The sequence below is a fragment of the Balaenoptera acutorostrata genome, chromosome 8, assembly GCF_949987535.1.
Source record: "Balaenoptera acutorostrata chromosome 8, mBalAcu1.1, whole genome shotgun sequence".
NCBI lineage: Eukaryota > Metazoa > Chordata > Mammalia > Artiodactyla > Balaenopteridae > Balaenoptera > Balaenoptera acutorostrata.
Genome location: NC_080071.1, coordinates 95,249,658 through 95,267,766, shown reverse-complemented (window position 1 = coordinate 95,267,766; position 18,109 = coordinate 95,249,658). Strand labels below are relative to the sequence as shown.

The window sequence follows — 18,109 nt, the reverse complement described above, 5'->3', positions numbered from 1 at the left end:
ACTATGCCATGGTTTTGGAAAGAGTGGCTTTATAAAAGCAAAATAATGCTCCCAAACATCACTGTCTTTGAGGCCCTTGAGAACAATTCAGTTTCCTCAGTCCCAACCACAGAGATTCTGTTGCAGATGATTTTGATGTGGATCAACTTTCAACACTTTGGGTAGCAGGCTGAACACTAAGTCAAGCTAAATGACATCAGATGATACACTTGCAGCCTGATGAGATTCCCTCACACTATAGTGCAACCATTCTCAAACTGTGGCCCATGGATCCTTGGAGATTCCTAAGAACTTTTCAAGAGGTACATGAGGTCAAAACAATTTTCATAATACCCAGATGCCATGTGCTTTCTTCACTGTGTTGACTTAATGATACAAAAGCAAGGATGGATAGACGATCTGACACTTTATTACAAATCAAGACGTGGCACCAAGCTGTACTAACAGTCATAGTATTCTTCACAGCCAGACACTGACAGTGAAAAAGAATTTTTTTTTTAATTTAAAAAGCCAGCTTCAGGACTTCCCTGGTGGCACAGTGGCTAAGAATCCACCTGCCAATGCAGGGGACACGGGTTCGAGCCCTGGTCCGGGAAGATCCCACATGCTGCGGAGCAACTAAGCCCGTGAGCCACAACCACTGAGCCCGTGTGCCACAACTACCGAAGCCCGCACGCCTAGAGCCCGTGCTCCGCAACAAGAGAAGCCACCGCAATTAGAAGCCCGCGCACCACAACGAAGAGTAGCGCTCGCCGCAACTAGAGAAAGCCTGCATGCAGCAGCAAAGACCCAACGCAGCCAAAAATAAATATAAATAAATAAATAATTTTTTAAAAAGCCAGCTTCATTGAAAAATGACCTAAAATTTGCAGCAGTGGAGAGTATTAATTTGATTACATCTCAATTTTATCCACATCTTTATAATATTCTACATGATCAAACAGGAAGTCCATGAAAAGCACTCCTTTTGCACACTGGACTTTGACATTTGTCTCAAAGAAAAACACATGTGCAGTTGTCTGAGTTGCAAGATGAACCAGCCACTTGATTCATGAAGCACCATTTTTACTTGAAAGAATGACTAGCGGACAAACTATTGTTTCTCAGACTTGTATATCTGGCACACAGTTTCTCAAACAGCAGTGAAGTGTGTTTATCCTTTCAAGGAAAACTACTGACAGTAATTTTTACTAATGATATAGTTGAGTTTTCAAGCAAAAATTAAAATTTTGGAAGACTTGTATCTACTATCATTAGCTTGACAACGTCCTAATATTTGAATTTTCTAATGAGATCAGCACTGATATTAATGATTGTGATTTTTTATACTGTATAATGAAACGTGCCAATATTTGGAAGTTCTGTATAATTCAGTGAACAATATTTTCCAAATGATCAATGTATGATGTTTACACATGGGTAAAAGTTTCATTCAAAGTTCAACACAGACCAACAGATCATAATGTTTGTTGATATGGTTTCAGATTCCACATTGCAACTAGCCTTTAAGGAACTACCACAGAAACTACCACGTGTCAAGTTTTGGTATAGTATCTAAAAAGAATATCCGCGGGGCTTCCCTGGTGGCGCAGTGGTTGAGAATCTGCCTGCTAATGCAGGGGACACGGGTTCGAGCCCTGGCCTGGGAAGATCCCACATGCCGCAGAGCGGCTGGGCCTGTGAGCCACAACTGCTGAGCCTGCGCGTCTGGAGCCTGTGCTCCGCAACGAGAGAGGCCCGCGCATCGCGATGAAGAGTGGCCCCCGCTTGCCACAACTGGAGAAAGCCCTCGCACAGAAACGAAGACCCAACACAGCCAAAATCAATCAATCAATCAATCAATCAAACATACGCATCTGATTCAAGATCCTCATTAAAAAAAAAAAAAAAAAAAAAAAAAAAAAAAGAATATCCGCAATTATTTGAAAGGGCAATTAAAATACTCTTTCCTTTTCCAAATTATATATCTGTGAAAGATTTTCTATATCTACTTTAACCAATAAACAAACAAAAACAAAAAACAAAAAACCATACAGCAACAGACAGAATACAGAAGCAGGCATGAAAATCCATCCATCTTCTACTCAGCAGACATTAAAGTGAGTTGCAAAAATGAAAAACAATGGTACTCTTGCCACTAATTTTTTTGTTTTGGAAAATATAGTCATTTTCATAAAAATATGTCATTAATGTTAACATGCAATGAATTTGATAGGAACTGTAAATGAATTAGATTTTCTCAATTTTGACTTCTAATACCATAAATATTGGTAGATATGACCTGCATAAACCAAACTCACTGGGTTCTCAATGGTTTTTAAGAGTGTGAAGAGGTTCTGAGAAAACAAAGTTTGAGAACTGCTGCTGTCGTAAAACTCACTTAAGCCACAAAAGTAGGGACTATCTTCACAGATGAGGAAACAATATGGATGAATTCTTCCTCTCCACCAGGCAGTAACTGAGAACATTTAAACCGCATGAAGCCTGCAAGCCAGAGGTCCTCTTTGCGGTGCTATATTGAGTTCCAATCTCTTAACTATGAAAACTTAACCACGAGCACACAGATGGTTCAGCAGAGCCGCTGGCCAAAGTAAAATCGAAATGCAACTTATCCTGAATAAGATCCAGAGGGAAGCAGTTGCTCCTCTTTCTGTAGGACTAGATCCCCCCAGAATCTCAAGGAGGGATATTGAAACAACAGTCAGTTACCAATGAAGAGTAATTTCATAAAGTGTAAGATTGAGGGCGGGGGAAGTTCCAAGAGACAACCATAAAATGTTCAATTTTCCCACTTTTAATAGGAAACATAAAAGGCTTTATTCAAAACATATGACCTATTTCTTAAGAGAGATATGGGGATACATGTGTGTAATTGAACTCCATTTTATGGTCACATACAGAAGAATGTATGGAAAAGAAAAAGCAGAGAAAGAAAGGGAGAAGGGGAAGAGTTGTGGGGAAAAGAAGTAGAGGGTCAGGAAGGATACGGGAAGAGGTCCAGAGGGAACAGGAAAAGCAAATGCAGATGAGGAAAAGGAACCAGAAAAGTCAGACAACCTGCAGGGGCCTTAGAAATGAGCTAGGCTTGCTTCTTCATTTTAAGTGAAATTAGTGGCCCAAAGAAGTTAAGTGGTTTGACCAAGTTCAGTGCCGGGACTTTAAGCCAAATTTTCTAGCTTCTAAGCAAGGAAAACACATAAAGAGAAGGTCTGTGAAAGGGGATGGTTTGGAAAGAAGTGACGGGGGGGGGCGATGAGCGGGAGGGTGGACAGAGAGAGAGAGGCAGAAAGATACATAAACACACCATACACGCACATGCACACACACACACACACGCTAAGCAGTGAGTTCTAAAGCATTTATTTAATTAAACACTGTTTGTCACACCCCGACACTGCTACACATAACTAAAGTTTGGAGACCCCTGCCTTAAGCCCAGTACTTCTCAACTCTACTATGCCTAGAAATCACCTGGAGATCTTGTTAAAGTGCAGATTCTGGTTTTGTAATGCGGGGTGGTTCTGAGATTCTGAATGTCTAACAACTCCTCGGTGATGCTGATGCAACATGTTCAAGGACCACTCTTGGAGTCAGAAGGCCCTACACCAGCAGTTCTCAGAGTGTGGTCCCTGGACCACAATGATGAATTCACCATCAGCTGATGAATGTACCACCAGCATTGCCTAAGAACTTGTTAGAAATGCATATTCTCAGGCCCCATCCCATACCTACTGAATCAGAAGCTCTGGGGGTGAGGCCCAGAAATCTGTGTTTTAACAAGCTCTGCAGGTAATTCTGGTGCATATTAAAGTTTGGAACCATTGCACTAGGCCATAATGTCTCCTATCACCTTGTTGCCTGTAATTGGCTAAACAAGTGTGGCAGTACTTTATGTTCAAGTCATTACTTTTCACTGGGCTATCTGAACTTTCTACTAGGAATTATCAACATTCCAGTAATTCTTTTCAGACACCCTTAAGATTTGGGAATGACACCGAGATCATGAGGCTCAAATGTGATGTGTAATTAAGGAAGTATTTTCTGAGGCCTCCTTTATTAGGCTCAGCTTGGCTTCCTCTAATTGGTTTAGACTTCCACACCTGGAGCTGGACTAAGAGATGTCCCCTCAAACTTTTTTCTTGGAGTAAAATATCTCCTTTAGCTCACCCCCACTTGCCCACTCTAGGCCCCTATACCAGGTCCTGGATTCCTCAGAACGTAGGTTAATCCCAGGAACTTTTGAATCTGGCCCCCTGTCTGAATGGAAATAACAGGATGGAGCTCCCCAAAGCTCCAGACTCAGCAGCCCTGGTCTTCCCAGCCCCTGCAGTCATGAGCTCTGATGCAGAGATGGCCATTTTTGGACAAGCAGCTCCCTACCTGTGGAAATCAGAGAAGGAGAGAATCGAGGCTCAAAATCGCCCATTTGATTCTAAGAAAGCTTGCTTTGCAGTGGATGATAAGGAATTTTATGTGAAAGGTATGATCCAGAGCAAGGAAAATGACAAAGTCACAGTCGAGACCCTCGACAACCGGGTAAGTGTTGACCTCAGATGTCCTTGCTAACATGGGCATCCCCCTTTGCCTTTGGAGTAGAATGGTGGAAATTGCACGCTGGCCCATAGGAGTCTGAAGCTAGAACAAGACTCACATTGATCTACGCGGAGTGACGCCGCAGGGAAACACTGCCATGGCGCACACCGTTCCTCTGGCTCTTTCCTTCCAGGACTTGGGCTCTGAGAGTTTGTATGATGTTTGCTTTGGAGAAAGGGGAAGGTGGTGGTGGAAGAGTTTGGACTGTTTAAGGGAGAGATTGATACAGATTGCTCCTGAATGGGCGAATACACCAAATAGAACTCTCTAGGCTGCAGAGTGACTTACAGAGGGAGCTCCAGAGGCAATGCCTAATTTAATGCAGAGAATTACAGAGCACCATTCAATTCAATCCTTACTGGACACGCAGCATGTCTAGGTCACAGTGTCTATCACTCTGCAAATATGAGCAAATCTCAGTCCCGCTTCCCCAAAGTTTATCATCTAGTGTAGGAATCAAGAGTACATGGTGGGTATGGGGACTTCCCTGGTGGCACAGAGGTTAAGAATCCGCCTGCCGATGCAGGGGACACGGGGTCAATCCCCGGTCCCAGAAGATCCCACGTGCCGCGGAGCAACTAAGCCCGTGCGCCACAACTACTGAGCCTGCACTCTAGAGCCCGCGAGCCACAACTACTCAGCCCGTGTGCCACAACTACTGAAGCCCGTGTGCCTAGAGCCTGTGCTCTGCAACAAGAGAAGCCATGACAATGAGAAGACCGTGCACCGCAACGAAGAGTAGCCCCCACTCGCCACAACTAGAGAAAAGCCCGTGCGCAGTAAGGAAGACCCAACGCAGCCAAAAATAAATAAATAAAATAATTTTTTAAAAAAAGAATACATGGTAGGTATGAATCGCAGTTCACAAATTCAAGCATACAAGACAGATGACGATGACGATGATGATGATGATGATTGTTATTATTAAACTTAACCTCTGGTGTCAGCCTCTTTTCACAGGGCCGGAAATAAATTTTCTGGAGTTACTATTGGGGTCCCCTCCCCAGAGCCATGCCACATTTTCAGTAATACCACATGGGGTGTCACTGCCCCCCTGAAGGGTTGCTAAGAAACAAGCCCCAGTTTATTTTTTTTTTTTTGGAAAAGATTATTTTATCCAGTGTTTAAGTAAGATTAAAAACTACAAGATTTTGCTTGCAGCTGATGAGCAAGAAGAGAAAAGTTAAACCCAAATTATCATCTGATTGGCTAGTTAAAACGCTCTGACTCAAGATCAAATTATTCAGTGACACACCAGTTACTTTGTGTGGGCTGAGGAGTTCTGGAGCAAAACAGCCCTAAACAAAACATATCATCTGAGAGCACAGGGCTAATGGGCATATGAAATACTAAACAAGAAAGCTGATAAAGGGAGGCTGTCGCAGACCTTTTGCTATTTTAGGCTTCTAGCAGTTGGTTACCATATACAAGGACCTAGCAGCCAGTTATTTTATCTCTTGACTTATCTGAGGTTAAACAACTTTAACCCACTAAGCAGGAATAAAGAGACACTTTGTAGATGAGTTGGAAAACATAAAGCAGTCCCACTTCTCCAGTAGAATTTTAGTTGAATTAAATCATAAGAGAAACAATGATTACTGCACATATTGTCCTTGTCACACTACATCTGTTGAGTAGAATTTCCATTCCAAGTGTTGTTTTCATCTTCACCATCGTCTTGAGCCCTCAATCTGTATATCTTGCCCTCCTTTTTCAAGTCTTCCCCCCGTTTCTCCAGCACTCTTTTTCTGACTGGTTCCCTTTTTTCTGAGTTGCTAGAGGATGCAAGGTTTGAGGATTCCAATGATGCTGCTCTCACCGAGGTCTGTGCAGGAGGAGGATTACTAAATAAGAAGTTGCTGATCAATCTCCAGATGGCAAGGAATGGGTAAAGGACTGTCCCCAAGAATGTCCAAAAGTCGCCACTGGAAGAATGTACCATGGATGTAGTTGGTCTTCCTGCTGGCAACAGTACCACTGAAGCACTTGGGGCAAGTTCCAAATCCAGTAATTTCTTTTTATAATCTTCTTTGGTAAATTCCCTCCTGGGAAACATTGTTGCTAATGAAAAATTACCGTAAGTGTTGCCAACAGTCTGTGCAGCAAACTGCCTTGCTTCTTCTAGAGGAGCATCAGAAGGGAACTGATTTGTGAAGGAAGAACCATCAGGAAGACGGAATTGAATTCTCGCAACATTGTTTCTTTCTTTTGTGGAAGAGTCTCTCTTGACTTCCATTTCTGCCTGTTTGGCCGGCAGGGCAGCAGCTTTAGCAGCTTCTACTTCTTCCTTTGTCTTTGCAAAACGAGCAGCTCTCTCTGCACGGTCCAGTGCAATCTTCTGTTTTATAGGCTCTCGAGCTGCCCTATCTTCTGCCTTTTCTCTGTTCCTTTCCTCTAACATTCTTTTTGTTAATTCTTCTTCTTGCTTTCTTTTATAATCCAACATTTCTTTTCCAGTTTTCCTCCTCTCAATTTCCTCCTTAATCTCTCTCTGTTCTTCCTCTTTCCTTTTCTCTTCTCTCTTTTCTTCAAGTTTTTTGGTTAGTCTTTCCACTCTGACGGTGAGCTCCTCTGTAGGTCTCTGATTTGAACATCCACCAGGCTCTGGAGACACAGTGGCCTGGCCTGAAATTTCTCCTCCTGTTGCAGAATCTGACTTTGTGTCAGAAGTGGGTGGTGTCTCACAGAGCTCTACATTTCTGGACTGACAGTTTTCAGAAGTGTTGTTCTGATCAAATGAGGTGGATGGAGTAGAGACTGAACTTTCTCACTGGCCACTATTTGCCACTGATATTTCACCTTTTAACGAGTGCATCTGCCGGACTCTGTGGATTCTGGTAACAAGTTCATCTGCAGGAACACTTCCTGCTATTACTTCCAAGGGAATTCCACTGTCTCCAATAAAGAAACTGGATGGAACACACACTACAGGATAGATCTGTGAAAACTGTAGGCAGGCTTCACTTTTGGTATCGATTTTCACAGCAACAAAACCGTTTGAAGATGCTTCTGTCACTTGCTCATCTTCCCAACTTGCAGCCGTCTGTGTAGCCTGTTCATCATCACCTGCCACGAAGACCGCGCCGCTCCTCTCGGCCGACGCGGTGGCGGCCGGAATGGCGCCCTGGAACCCCAGCATCGCTGCCCTCGGGCACAGGCGCTCGCTCGGCGTGTTGCCACCTCGGTCCCGGAGCCGGCCCCGCCCTCTCCGTCGTTGGGCCCCCGCGGCCGGCCTCCGGCTCCGCACCGGCGCGCAGACCCGTCAGCGGCTCCCAGGACGCGTGCAAGCGCGCAGGCCGAGGCGCGCCCCGCGACGCATGACGCCACGCGTCGCCATTGGCAGCGCGCCCCGTCCTTTGTCTCGATGGCAAGTCGGTGCGTGCGGGAGCCCAGGAGACCGCAGGCCCTGCAGTCCCGGAAGTGGAAGGAGCGCCCCAGTTTCTGAACCTTCAGGACACACAGATTTTTCCATCTTCCTTATGCTATTTTGGATGTCCCTCTCTCTCTAGTTTAGGGCGGTGGGGCAGAAGGGCTTCCTTTCCTCAAGAGATTTGGTCTATATCAACACATCTCCTCCCTTTTATCTTTTCGGTAAAACCCTCAAAGCTCTTCTGAGGATTCAGGCTTTTGGAAAACAAATGCTAGAAAGGCTTACAGGCTCTCTCGCTTTTATGCCCTATTTTCTACCTTTCCTGAGTAATGGAGTGCCAGTTGTATGCTTCAAGGGGAGGGAAAACAGAGAGGGGAAAATTAGGTAATAGTCTCAAAATATTGTTCAGGCATGGACCATGCTTCAAGTCCAAATGTTTTAACTATTAGGGCAGCGGTGCAGGGAATTCTGGAAGCCTTGAAAAGACAGGGGAGAGCAGAAACAGGTCATGGAAGAGGTGGTACTTCAGAAGAGCTTTGAAGCTTGCTAGATGTAATTCCAATGTAGATATATTCCAGACAAAGGGACCCACGTGAGCAGAGGTATTGAGGTGGAGATTTACAGAATACACTGGAAGAGTTTTTCCCGATCTTCCAAGCGTGATCTCATTGCAGCACTCATAGCAAATGGGGTAAACAGAGGCAAGCTGCTGTGGCCTTGGCCAGCCTGAGTTCCACCTGGCCACCCTGAGGCTGAAGGGCTCTATAGCTTTGCACACCTGTAACCCTCTTCTGGCACACAGAATGGCATGCGGACTTGGGGGCATCAGACCAGAATTGGTTATACAGTTTGACCAGTCTTAGATTTATCAAGAACAGTTATTTACGGATCATCTCTGGGCACAGAAATGATCCATAAAGTTAAGCACGGTAATGGGGTAATCTCACCACAATATCTCACCATGTTCACCCCACTGGTAGGTCACCACATCGGCTCTCCCACTCATCATGTGATTTTTCCTCTCAATATCCAGACACTCACTCCGAACAGTGACCAAGTCTTCCCCATGAACCCTCCCAAATTTGACAAGATCGAGGACATGGCCATGATGACCCACCTACACGAGCCAGGAGTGCTGTACAACCTCAAAGAGCGTTACGCAGCCTGGATGATCTACCTGAGTACCCTTCAACCTCTCTTTATTCCATTTCCTTCTCTTAGTAAAGTCAAGATCCATAGGTTGAATTTTCTGATCTTCTCAGACCTACTCAGGCCTCTTCTGTGTCACCATCAACCCCTACCAGTGGCTGCCGGTGTACAACCCTGAGGTGGTGACGGCCCACAGAGGCAAAAAGCACCAGGAGGCCCCGCCCCACATCTTCTCCATCTCTGACAACGCCTATCAGTTCATGTTGACTGGTGAGTAATTTCTTTAATCCATATTTTAAAAAATAGTTTTAGTGAAGTATTCAAGTCCTTTAACTGCACTGGTTCTTAGTTAATTACTCGAGCCCTTCACAGGCTTTGCTCATCCAAACGGTGCAATGACCAAAGTGACCTCAGTAGATTCAGAGGATGTCAGGATGGAAAGCCAGGGGCGCAGTATCCTCCATTACCAGTCACGGTTCTTAAGCCAGAGCTTGGGACTGAAGCCACACTAAGTACATGCTTCTCTGGGGGTGGATGTGAAGCACAAGGAGATGCGCTGCCCCCACCTCCAAAGAAACCCCCAACAGGAGCACACTTGGAAGAGAGACTATATTAGTAGCCACTTAGGAATGCAAAGTTGGAGAAATGGGCACAGCAACTTCCCTTCACCTGTTTTCTCAGGCTCCCTCTTTCTCCTCCTTAAATTTCCAGAATAGCAGATGAAATAGCAGAGATGTGGTAATACTGTCACCCTTGTCATGCCTAACATCACTTCGGTCTGTTCAGCTTTCACCTGATTTGACTTGGTGCAGAGAGAAGAAGTAGAAGCAAGCATCTGAGATCTGAAGATGCTTAAAAGTCATCCAGGACAATGTTGCCCAAACTTCAGCCATTCCAATGTCACATTCGCAATCCTGGCCATTTCTGCATATTTAAAATCTTTCCTTATAGTGACTGAAGTTCCGTCCATTTCAAAAAGGAAGAATAGGGAATTCCCTGGCGGTCCAATGGTTAAGACTCTGTGCTTCCACTGCAGGGGACACGGATTCGATACCTGGTCAGGGAACTAAGATCCCACATGCCACGTGGCGTGGCCAAAAATAAAAATAAAATAGGAACCGAACAAATCTGCCCTTTGATCTGGAGGAAAACTATTTTTTTAAAAAAGGAAGAATAATATCACTATTAGTATTAGTTTCTTAGGACTGCCGTAACCAAGTACTACACACTGGGTGGCCTAAGCAACAGAAATGCATTGTGTCACAGCTCTGGAGCCTGGAAGTCTGAGATCAAGGTGTCAGCAGGGTTGGTTCCCTCTGAGGGCCAAGAGGGAGAATGTGGTCCAGGCCACTCTCCCAGCTTCCGGTGGTTTGCTGGCCATCCTTGCCATCCCTTGGCTTATAGAATCATCACCTTGATCTGCACTTTCATCTTCACATTGTGTTCTCATCTGTCTCCAAATTTCTCTTTTTATAAGGACACCAGTCATATTGGATTAGGGGCCCACCTACTCCAGTATGACCTCATCTTCACTAATTACATCTGCAATGACCCTATTTCCAAATAAGGTCACATTTTGAGGTACTGGGGGTTAGTTAGGGCCTCAACATATTAGTTTGTTGGGGGGAACACAAGTCAACCTATAACACTCTTGTAAATGGAAAATCACGGTCACTGTCCACAAGTAGAAAGTAAAGGTGAAAGAAAAAGGCAATGACAACAAATCAGTGTCCATAAATTCTAACTAGAAGCTGTGGCTTCTTACAAGTTCTAAGTCTGAGACTTGCTTTCTTTGTTGAAAAGGGAGATAAGAAAGTGCTATTGAGGAGGTAAAGATCTGTGAACACGAATAACTTCCACACTGTGGGACTCACCGTTCATTTCCCATGCTGCCCACGTTACACATCCAGCATTTGGGAAATCTGCACAAATTGTCTCAAAGAAGATTCGACATGCCCAAATCATCACACCACTAGTTAATGGCAAAGCCTGAACTAGAGCTCATGGGCTCTGTCTACCCCCAATGTTGCCTGATTTGTATATCCTGCCTGTATGTTGTTTATTTATTCTGTCCTGCTTCCTTCTGCGTTTCTAGATCGAGACAACCAGTCCGTCCTCATCGCGTGAGTAACCTGTGTTGTTGCCATGATGACTTGGAAGGGGCTGTCCATTCCTTTTGCTCTCCTTTAGCTCACTTACTTTTTAAAAAAAAATTATTTTATTGAAGTATACTTGATTTACAATGTTGTATTAATGTCTGCTGTACAGCAAAGTGATTCAGTTATACATATATATTCCTTTTCATATTCTTTTCCATTTTGTTTTATCACAAGGTATTGAATATAGTTTCCTGTGCAATGCAGTAGGACCTTGTTGGTTATGCATTCTATATCTAATAGTTTGCATCTACTCATCCCAAACTCTCAATCCATTTGTCCTCCATTCCCCCTTTCCTTGGTCCCCTTGGCAATTACAAGTCTGTTCTCTATGTCTGTGTATCTCACTTTATTTTATTTTATTTTACTTTATTATATTTTATTTATTTTTGGGTGCGTCGGGTCTTAGTTGCAGCACTCAGGATCTTTTGTTGGGGCGCGCGGGCTCTTCGCTGTGGTGTACAGGCTTCTCTCTAGTTGTGGCAGGCGGGTTTTCTCTTCTCTAGTTGTGGCACACAGGCTCCAGAGTGCGTGGGCTCTGTAGTTGTGGCACGCGGGCACCAGAGCACGTGGGCTCTGTAGTTTGTGGCACGTGGGCTCTAATTGAGGTGCGCAAGCTCAGTAGTTATGGCGTGCGGGCTCGGTTGCCCCGCAGCATGTGGGATCTTAGTTCCCTGACCAGGGATTGAACCCGCGTCCCTTGCATTGCAAGGCGGGTTCTTTACCACTGGACCACCAGGGAAGTCCCTCTCACTTACTTTTAAATCAACAGCGGAGAATCCGGGGCTGGGAAGACAGTGAACACCAAGCGTGTGATCCAGTACTTTGCAGCAGTTGCGGTCACTGGGGAGAAGAGGAAGGCGCAGCGGCCCAGCAAGATGCAGGTGAGCAGCTTCCTGCACCTGGAAGGCTTGCTGGAATGAGTATAACTGAAACCCCAGGTGAGCCCCAAGTGTCCGCAGGGCTTTGTGCTCAGCAGAGATGCACAGCACGAGGTCCTGCCCCAGGGGGTGTTTACCGGGCAAGGCAGGAAATGGCTCCACCTTGTGGACTCTGGCTCTAGCACCAGCTCCATCAGCAACAGCCGAGTGACCTTGAACAACTCCACATCCTCCTTTGGCGAAGGAATGGTTTAGGCCAGTGGTTCTCAAACTGGAGTGCACGTCAGAATCACCAGGAGGGTTTGTTAACAACGGATTGCTGGTCCCCAGGCCCAGAATTTCTCACTGAAATTCCTGTCTCACATTCAAAATCCTGGCATGTTGCATTTCTGTCATGTTCCCATTGCTCATGCCCTGTCCAGGGATCACACTTTGAGAACCACTGGGCTGGACAGTAGTTTCCAAACAGCTCTGAAGTCAGAAAGGCAAGCAATCATGTGGGGAAGGGGGAAAGGTGAAAACTCTGCTTTCTATAAGTGGATTTCTACGTAATAATTCTCACAAAATATTTTATGCAACTTAAACATTTTTTTGAGAACCACTGTTTCTATCATATGGGTCACTTTCATTGCTCACAGTCTGTTTCTACTTCTGAACCCGAATATCTGTATAAATGGGTCCTGGTGCATGCAGGAACAGAGGTCTATATTTTACAAATCCATAATTTATAATAAAATGTTATCAGAGAAAAAAGGCCATCTGGGAGATTGAGAGGTAGCGGGTAGGGCTCCAACCTGGAATCTGGTGTGGCCAGAAGCCACTTTGATGCTGTGCTAAGACTCCTTCTACGATGGGACCTTGAAGCCTCCTTGGGTGGGGTGGGGATGGGCCTGTGGGTACTCAGCACAACTGTACCTGCCACCAGCCTGAGCTGGGCGACATCTCTCCCTGGGACCTTCCCAGAGCATCCACACTTTTGAGTCACTGGGAAGTTACTTCGGAAGACGTCCAAAGTCCTCTCTTTTCCTCTTCTCACTTATTATTAGGGAACCCTGGAAGACCAGATCATCCAGGCCAACCCCCTCCTGGAGGCCTTTGGAAATGCCAAGACCGTGAGGAATGACAACTCTTTGAGATTCGTTAAGACTCAGTCCAATTGTCAATGACCCCCAGAAAGAAAACCCTCTCCTCCAATGCTGAATATGAAAAATGGCCACATAAACTAGGATATACCTGGCCTTAGTCTACCCCCAAGCGCTTCAGATCAAGCTGCCCAACCGGGATATTCTGATAACCCTTCAAAGAACATTTTGTCTTATTCCCAGCCGAAGGAAGATTTAGCTGTCCTTCCCTAACTAATCAGCATCACCTCAGAGCCTCCTGAAGTCACAAGGATTCAAGATTCAAATTCCACAAGTACAAAATGACTTCTCTATGCTAAAATTCGTCTCTTCAGGTGGAAGCATTTTAAAATACATAAGTCCATTGAACAGTATCCACTGACTTATTAGCCATGAAAACCTTAGAGTGAAGTTAGTTAGCAGATCTGACCTTCTCCAAGTCAGGAGGTGCTGGGAGGAGGGAAAACCTGGTGGAGGCAGCAGAGCTCAAAAATTGGGAAGAAGTTGAAACTGAAGATACTGAAGGATATGTCCCATCCTTCAATGTTTCACTTAGGATTAGCTCAACCAAAGAGGCATTTACTTCCGACACTGGCAAATAAACAAGTATCCAGTCTCCTATCTAATTTCACTGGCCAGTAGAGCAAGTACCCAGAGGCACTTGCATTCAGCAGCTAGAACTCCTGAAGAGCGAACACATAATTCACATAAACCTACACTGGTCCTTCATTAACTCTTCTTAGGCTTCATTCAGAGAATACTGAGAATACTACTGAGGATGTACTACATTCCAGGGTCTGTGGGTGAACAAGCAAGGCAATATTTTTGCCCTCCAATTGGCTCACAGAGTGGTAGCGACCAATTAAGCAGATGATGTAAGAAGGGAGTATACACACACACATATATACTATATATAATTTCACCCCTCACTCCCCAAGATTGGGGGAACCCAAGTGCTGAGTGGGTCTTTGGGGAGCCAGGAGGCCTGGCCTGGGAGCTAGGTTTGCATGTAGTAAGTAGTAAGGAAAACTGAGGCAAGAAATCTCAGAAGTAACATCCAGAGGCAAAAAAGAAGTCAGATAGTCCAACCAGGTTATCAGTTCAAAGGTGTTACAAAGAGTTTGAGCAGGATAAAGACCAAGGAGACAGTCAGGTGTAAGGTGGTCCCAAATAGACTTGAGAGGGAGCCTGCAGGCATCCCCAGAGCTGTGGGAACAGGGCCAGGTGCTTTGGGCAGAACTACCTGAGTCTTGGCTGAGCCGGCGTGGGGACCAGATGCCAAGCAAACAGAGAGGAGGAAGGTCCTCATGCTTCTGGCATCACCTCCTCCGTGAGCCTACACAGCCCACCCATCCTCAGTAGCACCTAACAGAAGCCGGCTACAGCACCATAGAAAGAAAATAACTGTGTTTTTCCATCTGTCTTTGGACAGGGGACGTTCCTTCGCATTCACTTTGCAGCCACAGGAAAGCTGGTGTCAGCGGACAGTGAAACCTGTGAGTCCAAACACTCTATCTGGCACCTTGGCTTTGGCCACAGAGGCATCTCCTGGGGACCCTAAAATCACATCGTTTTTTGTTATCTTAGATCTCTTAGAAAAATCCAGGGTGGCATTTCAGTTATCCCGTGAGAGAGGCTATCATATTTGTTACCAAATCATGTCAAACAAGAAGCCAGAACTTATGGGTAAGTTCCTTGGTTATCATTCTCATCTTCCAAATCGATCACATTGGAAAAAAACTCAGTCAGTTGTGCATAAGATGCTAAAGGGATCCTTCTGCTTCACAGACCTGCTTCTCATTTCAACCAACCCCTTTGACTTCCCCTTTGTGAGCCAAGGAGAGGTCACCGTGGCCAGTATTGATGACAGTGAGGAACTGTTGGCCACTGATGTAAGTATTTTGTGTGTTTATTTACTTAAGTAAGGAATTGTTGAACTTATGAACTGAGAGGTACCCATGATCTCAGGAGGAAGCTGGGATGCAGGGATGCTCAGTGATTAGACCCAAGAGCTCAGAGAATTAGTACAGATCACACCCCTCCCCCACTTGGTTCCATTTCAGAAGATTCCAGGAAATGGGAATACAGAAAGTTCTCCAAAATAGGCCTTCAGTTCCATTCTCCAGCTTTTTAGAGTAAATGTTTGCAGGGATAAGGTTTTTAAAGTTTTTGTTGGAAGTTTTCAGGGTACAAAACCATCTACATAGTTCTTTTAAGAAAATCTAGAAAATACAGAAAAGTCTAAAGCAGGAGAAAACAGTCCCGCTCTGCAGCAGCCGTTCCATTCCTCTGGCTACCTGCCACCTCGGGCTCACAGTAGGCACCCACCTCCTCAACACACCTGTCAGGCCTCTGGCCTTTAGCTTTGGGGAGTATCTCCAGGGTCAATAACCATAATATTAACTGAGTGCATTGAGCACTCACGCATGCTAGGAACTAAGAAAAGAGCTTTGCCTCAACAAAACCTCTGGGATCAGCACCACTGCTACCCCCGTTTCATAAAGGTAGAAGCTGAGTCTTAGAAAAAAAAACACACGATTTGCACGAAGACAGTTTGTAAACGACGGTCTGAACCCAGATCTGCCCAACCCCAGATCTTGCATTTTTAACCCTAACCCTAAGACCCTGACCCTGACCCCTGGCCCTAACCCTAACCCTAACCTCATAGTGTTGCTGACCCTTCTATTGATATAATTGTATGTAATTGAACTTATTCAACAAATCTATTAAACACCTGCCCTCTGCCCAACACCCTCCCAGGTGTTGGAAATGCAATGAAAATACTCCATAAGATGCGCACCTGGTGGGCACATTGTTAACAAAAGGCTTTTACATTTTCACCAGTAGTTTCTCCTTAAGGTCATCACTTGCCAATTAATGACCATGCTGTTTAGGAAGCTCATTAAAAACCCAGGAGTCACGGTTCCCGGCAGGCTCTCCCGTTCTCCCTCGGGCACTCTTCCACCCTCTCTAGGTTTCAGTTTCCAGGAACTCGAGCCTATTGAGAGAGTGAGGAAATAGCTAATCTGGTTTTTGGATGATAGACCATAAACCAGATTTAAAGAAAAATATGTCATTGCTGGTTTTCATTCAAACAGACAGGTATAATGAAGGAAGTAACCCCTCTTGGCCCTCCAGGAGTTGCCTGGGAACCTAGTCTGCGAAATACTTATACATCAAGAGATGGCTCTGAGCTGGAATTCTACAAAAGAAGAGTAGAGCAACCCAGTACAGCTTTATACCCCCTCAGCCGCAGGAGGAGAATGGCTGCAGGCTACTGAAAGCCAGCAGCATTGACAAATTAACTCCCCCCAGCCTTTGCCAAACTACAGCAGTACCTCTGAGTTCTCTGTTTCCTTCTTTATTCTGACTCTTTTCTCAATAAATCCACATTTCTTAATATAGTGTCACAGTGGAAACAAAACAGACCTTCAATTTTCAGACCTCAATTTATAAAGCAAAGGTTCTGGGGGTTTTGTTTTTAAATTAAAGGACCACATAATTTGAAAATTGTACAGGTTCTAATTCTTCAGTTCCAAGACACCAAACACACTGCATGGGGTCCCCATGGAAAGGCCCCTCTCAGCAGAAGCTCCACCGATTCCACGATGACAGGGCAGCAAAGTGCCTTTCTCCCTTCTCTGCTGCCTGGATGGCCCCCATGTTTTTCAATCCATGCCCCCTGGCAAGTTTCTAAGGTGCAGTTCTGAGACCCTTCCCTTTCCCATCCCAGCAGGTGGCCAAGGGCCGGCCCGGGCTGGAGACGTACAGGAAGCAGAGCTGGGCCAGCTGGCCAGAGTGGGGTTTGGGGGTTCTCAGCAGGAGAAATCACCATGCAGGATAAATCCCTTGGCCTTGCCATAAGCCAAGGGCAAGTCTCTCAGGGCTACGGGCCCTCTCAGGTTCTCCTTGCAGAGACCTCGCGTGGGGCACTTGGCTACTTGGGAAAACCGCGCGGGAGCGAGCTTTACACCAGCAGATGTTTTGTAAAATTGGACGGGGTAGGCTCGGGCCTGTCCTCAAAGCCTCTACTCAAAGGCGAGCCCTTCCTGCGGCCGCCAGGTTAGGGGGCTCCGCGACTGTGCCGAACGGCTCTGGTGTGAGTCGTGGTTCCCTCCTCCACCCACCCCCACGAGCCCCCGTCCCCTTACCTGCGGCCCGCGGTCCTCCGCTCCGCGCTCGGATGCCGCTGGGGTGCCAGGGACCCACGGGAGGCGTCGTTCCCGGCCGCCGCGCGCTGGCTCCCCGGACCCGCGCCGGCTCGCCGGGGGCCAACGGCGAGGAGCCCCGAGGACGCCCCGTGCCAGGTGCGCTCCGGCCGGGACGCCCACTTCCGGGAGAGGCGCGCGGACCGCCGGCGCGCTCAGGGGAGCCGCAGCCAATGCCGAGCGAGACCCGCCCCGCCGGCGCCGCGTCCGCGCGGCACAGCACGGTCTCGGCGCTCCGGCCACGGGCGCCTGGGGCCGGGCGTCCCCTCTCCTGCCAGCGCGAGGCAGGAAGCGGCGCCCCTGCGAGGCCGCTAGCGATGCCCTGGCGCGCGGGCCCCTGCGGCGCGGAGACCGCTCCAGGCTGGACTCAGCGAGGCCAACGCCGCCAGGAGGATCGCTTGCCGGGACCCGGCTCGGGCGGCGGAGCTGCAGGCGCCCGCACACAACCCAGTTTTCTAAATGGAAAAAGGACTTGAAAAGACCCTTCTCCAGATAAGACATACAAATGGTCAACAAACACCTGAAGAGATGTTAAACATCGTTAGTCACGATGGAGATGCACATTAATACCACAACGCCATACCCCTCCACAAACACTAGAAGGCCTATAATCAAGAGAATTAAAAATAAC

General features: G+C 46.4%; 1 protein-coding gene and 1 pseudogene across 1 annotated transcript; one reads left to right on the top strand and one right to left on the bottom strand.

Annotated features, from left to right (window-relative positions):
* The first annotated feature begins 4,332 nt into the window (after positions 1 to 4,332).
* Positions 4,333 to 17,793, top strand: LOC103014169 (myosin-13-like). Its single transcript, XM_057551372.1, is given in 11 exon segments — positions 4,333 to 4,536; positions 8,997 to 9,144; positions 9,203 to 9,382; positions 11,208 to 11,235; positions 12,041 to 12,152; positions 13,196 to 13,288; positions 14,703 to 14,766; positions 14,858 to 14,956; positions 15,059 to 15,166; positions 17,007 to 17,068; positions 17,407 to 17,793. Coding segments are annotated over 11 exon segments (1,485 nt in total).
* On the bottom strand, positions 5,722 to 7,732 carry LOC103013883 (UBX domain-containing protein 4-like; annotated as a pseudogene).
* Positions 17,794 to 18,109: the final 316 nt, after the last annotated feature.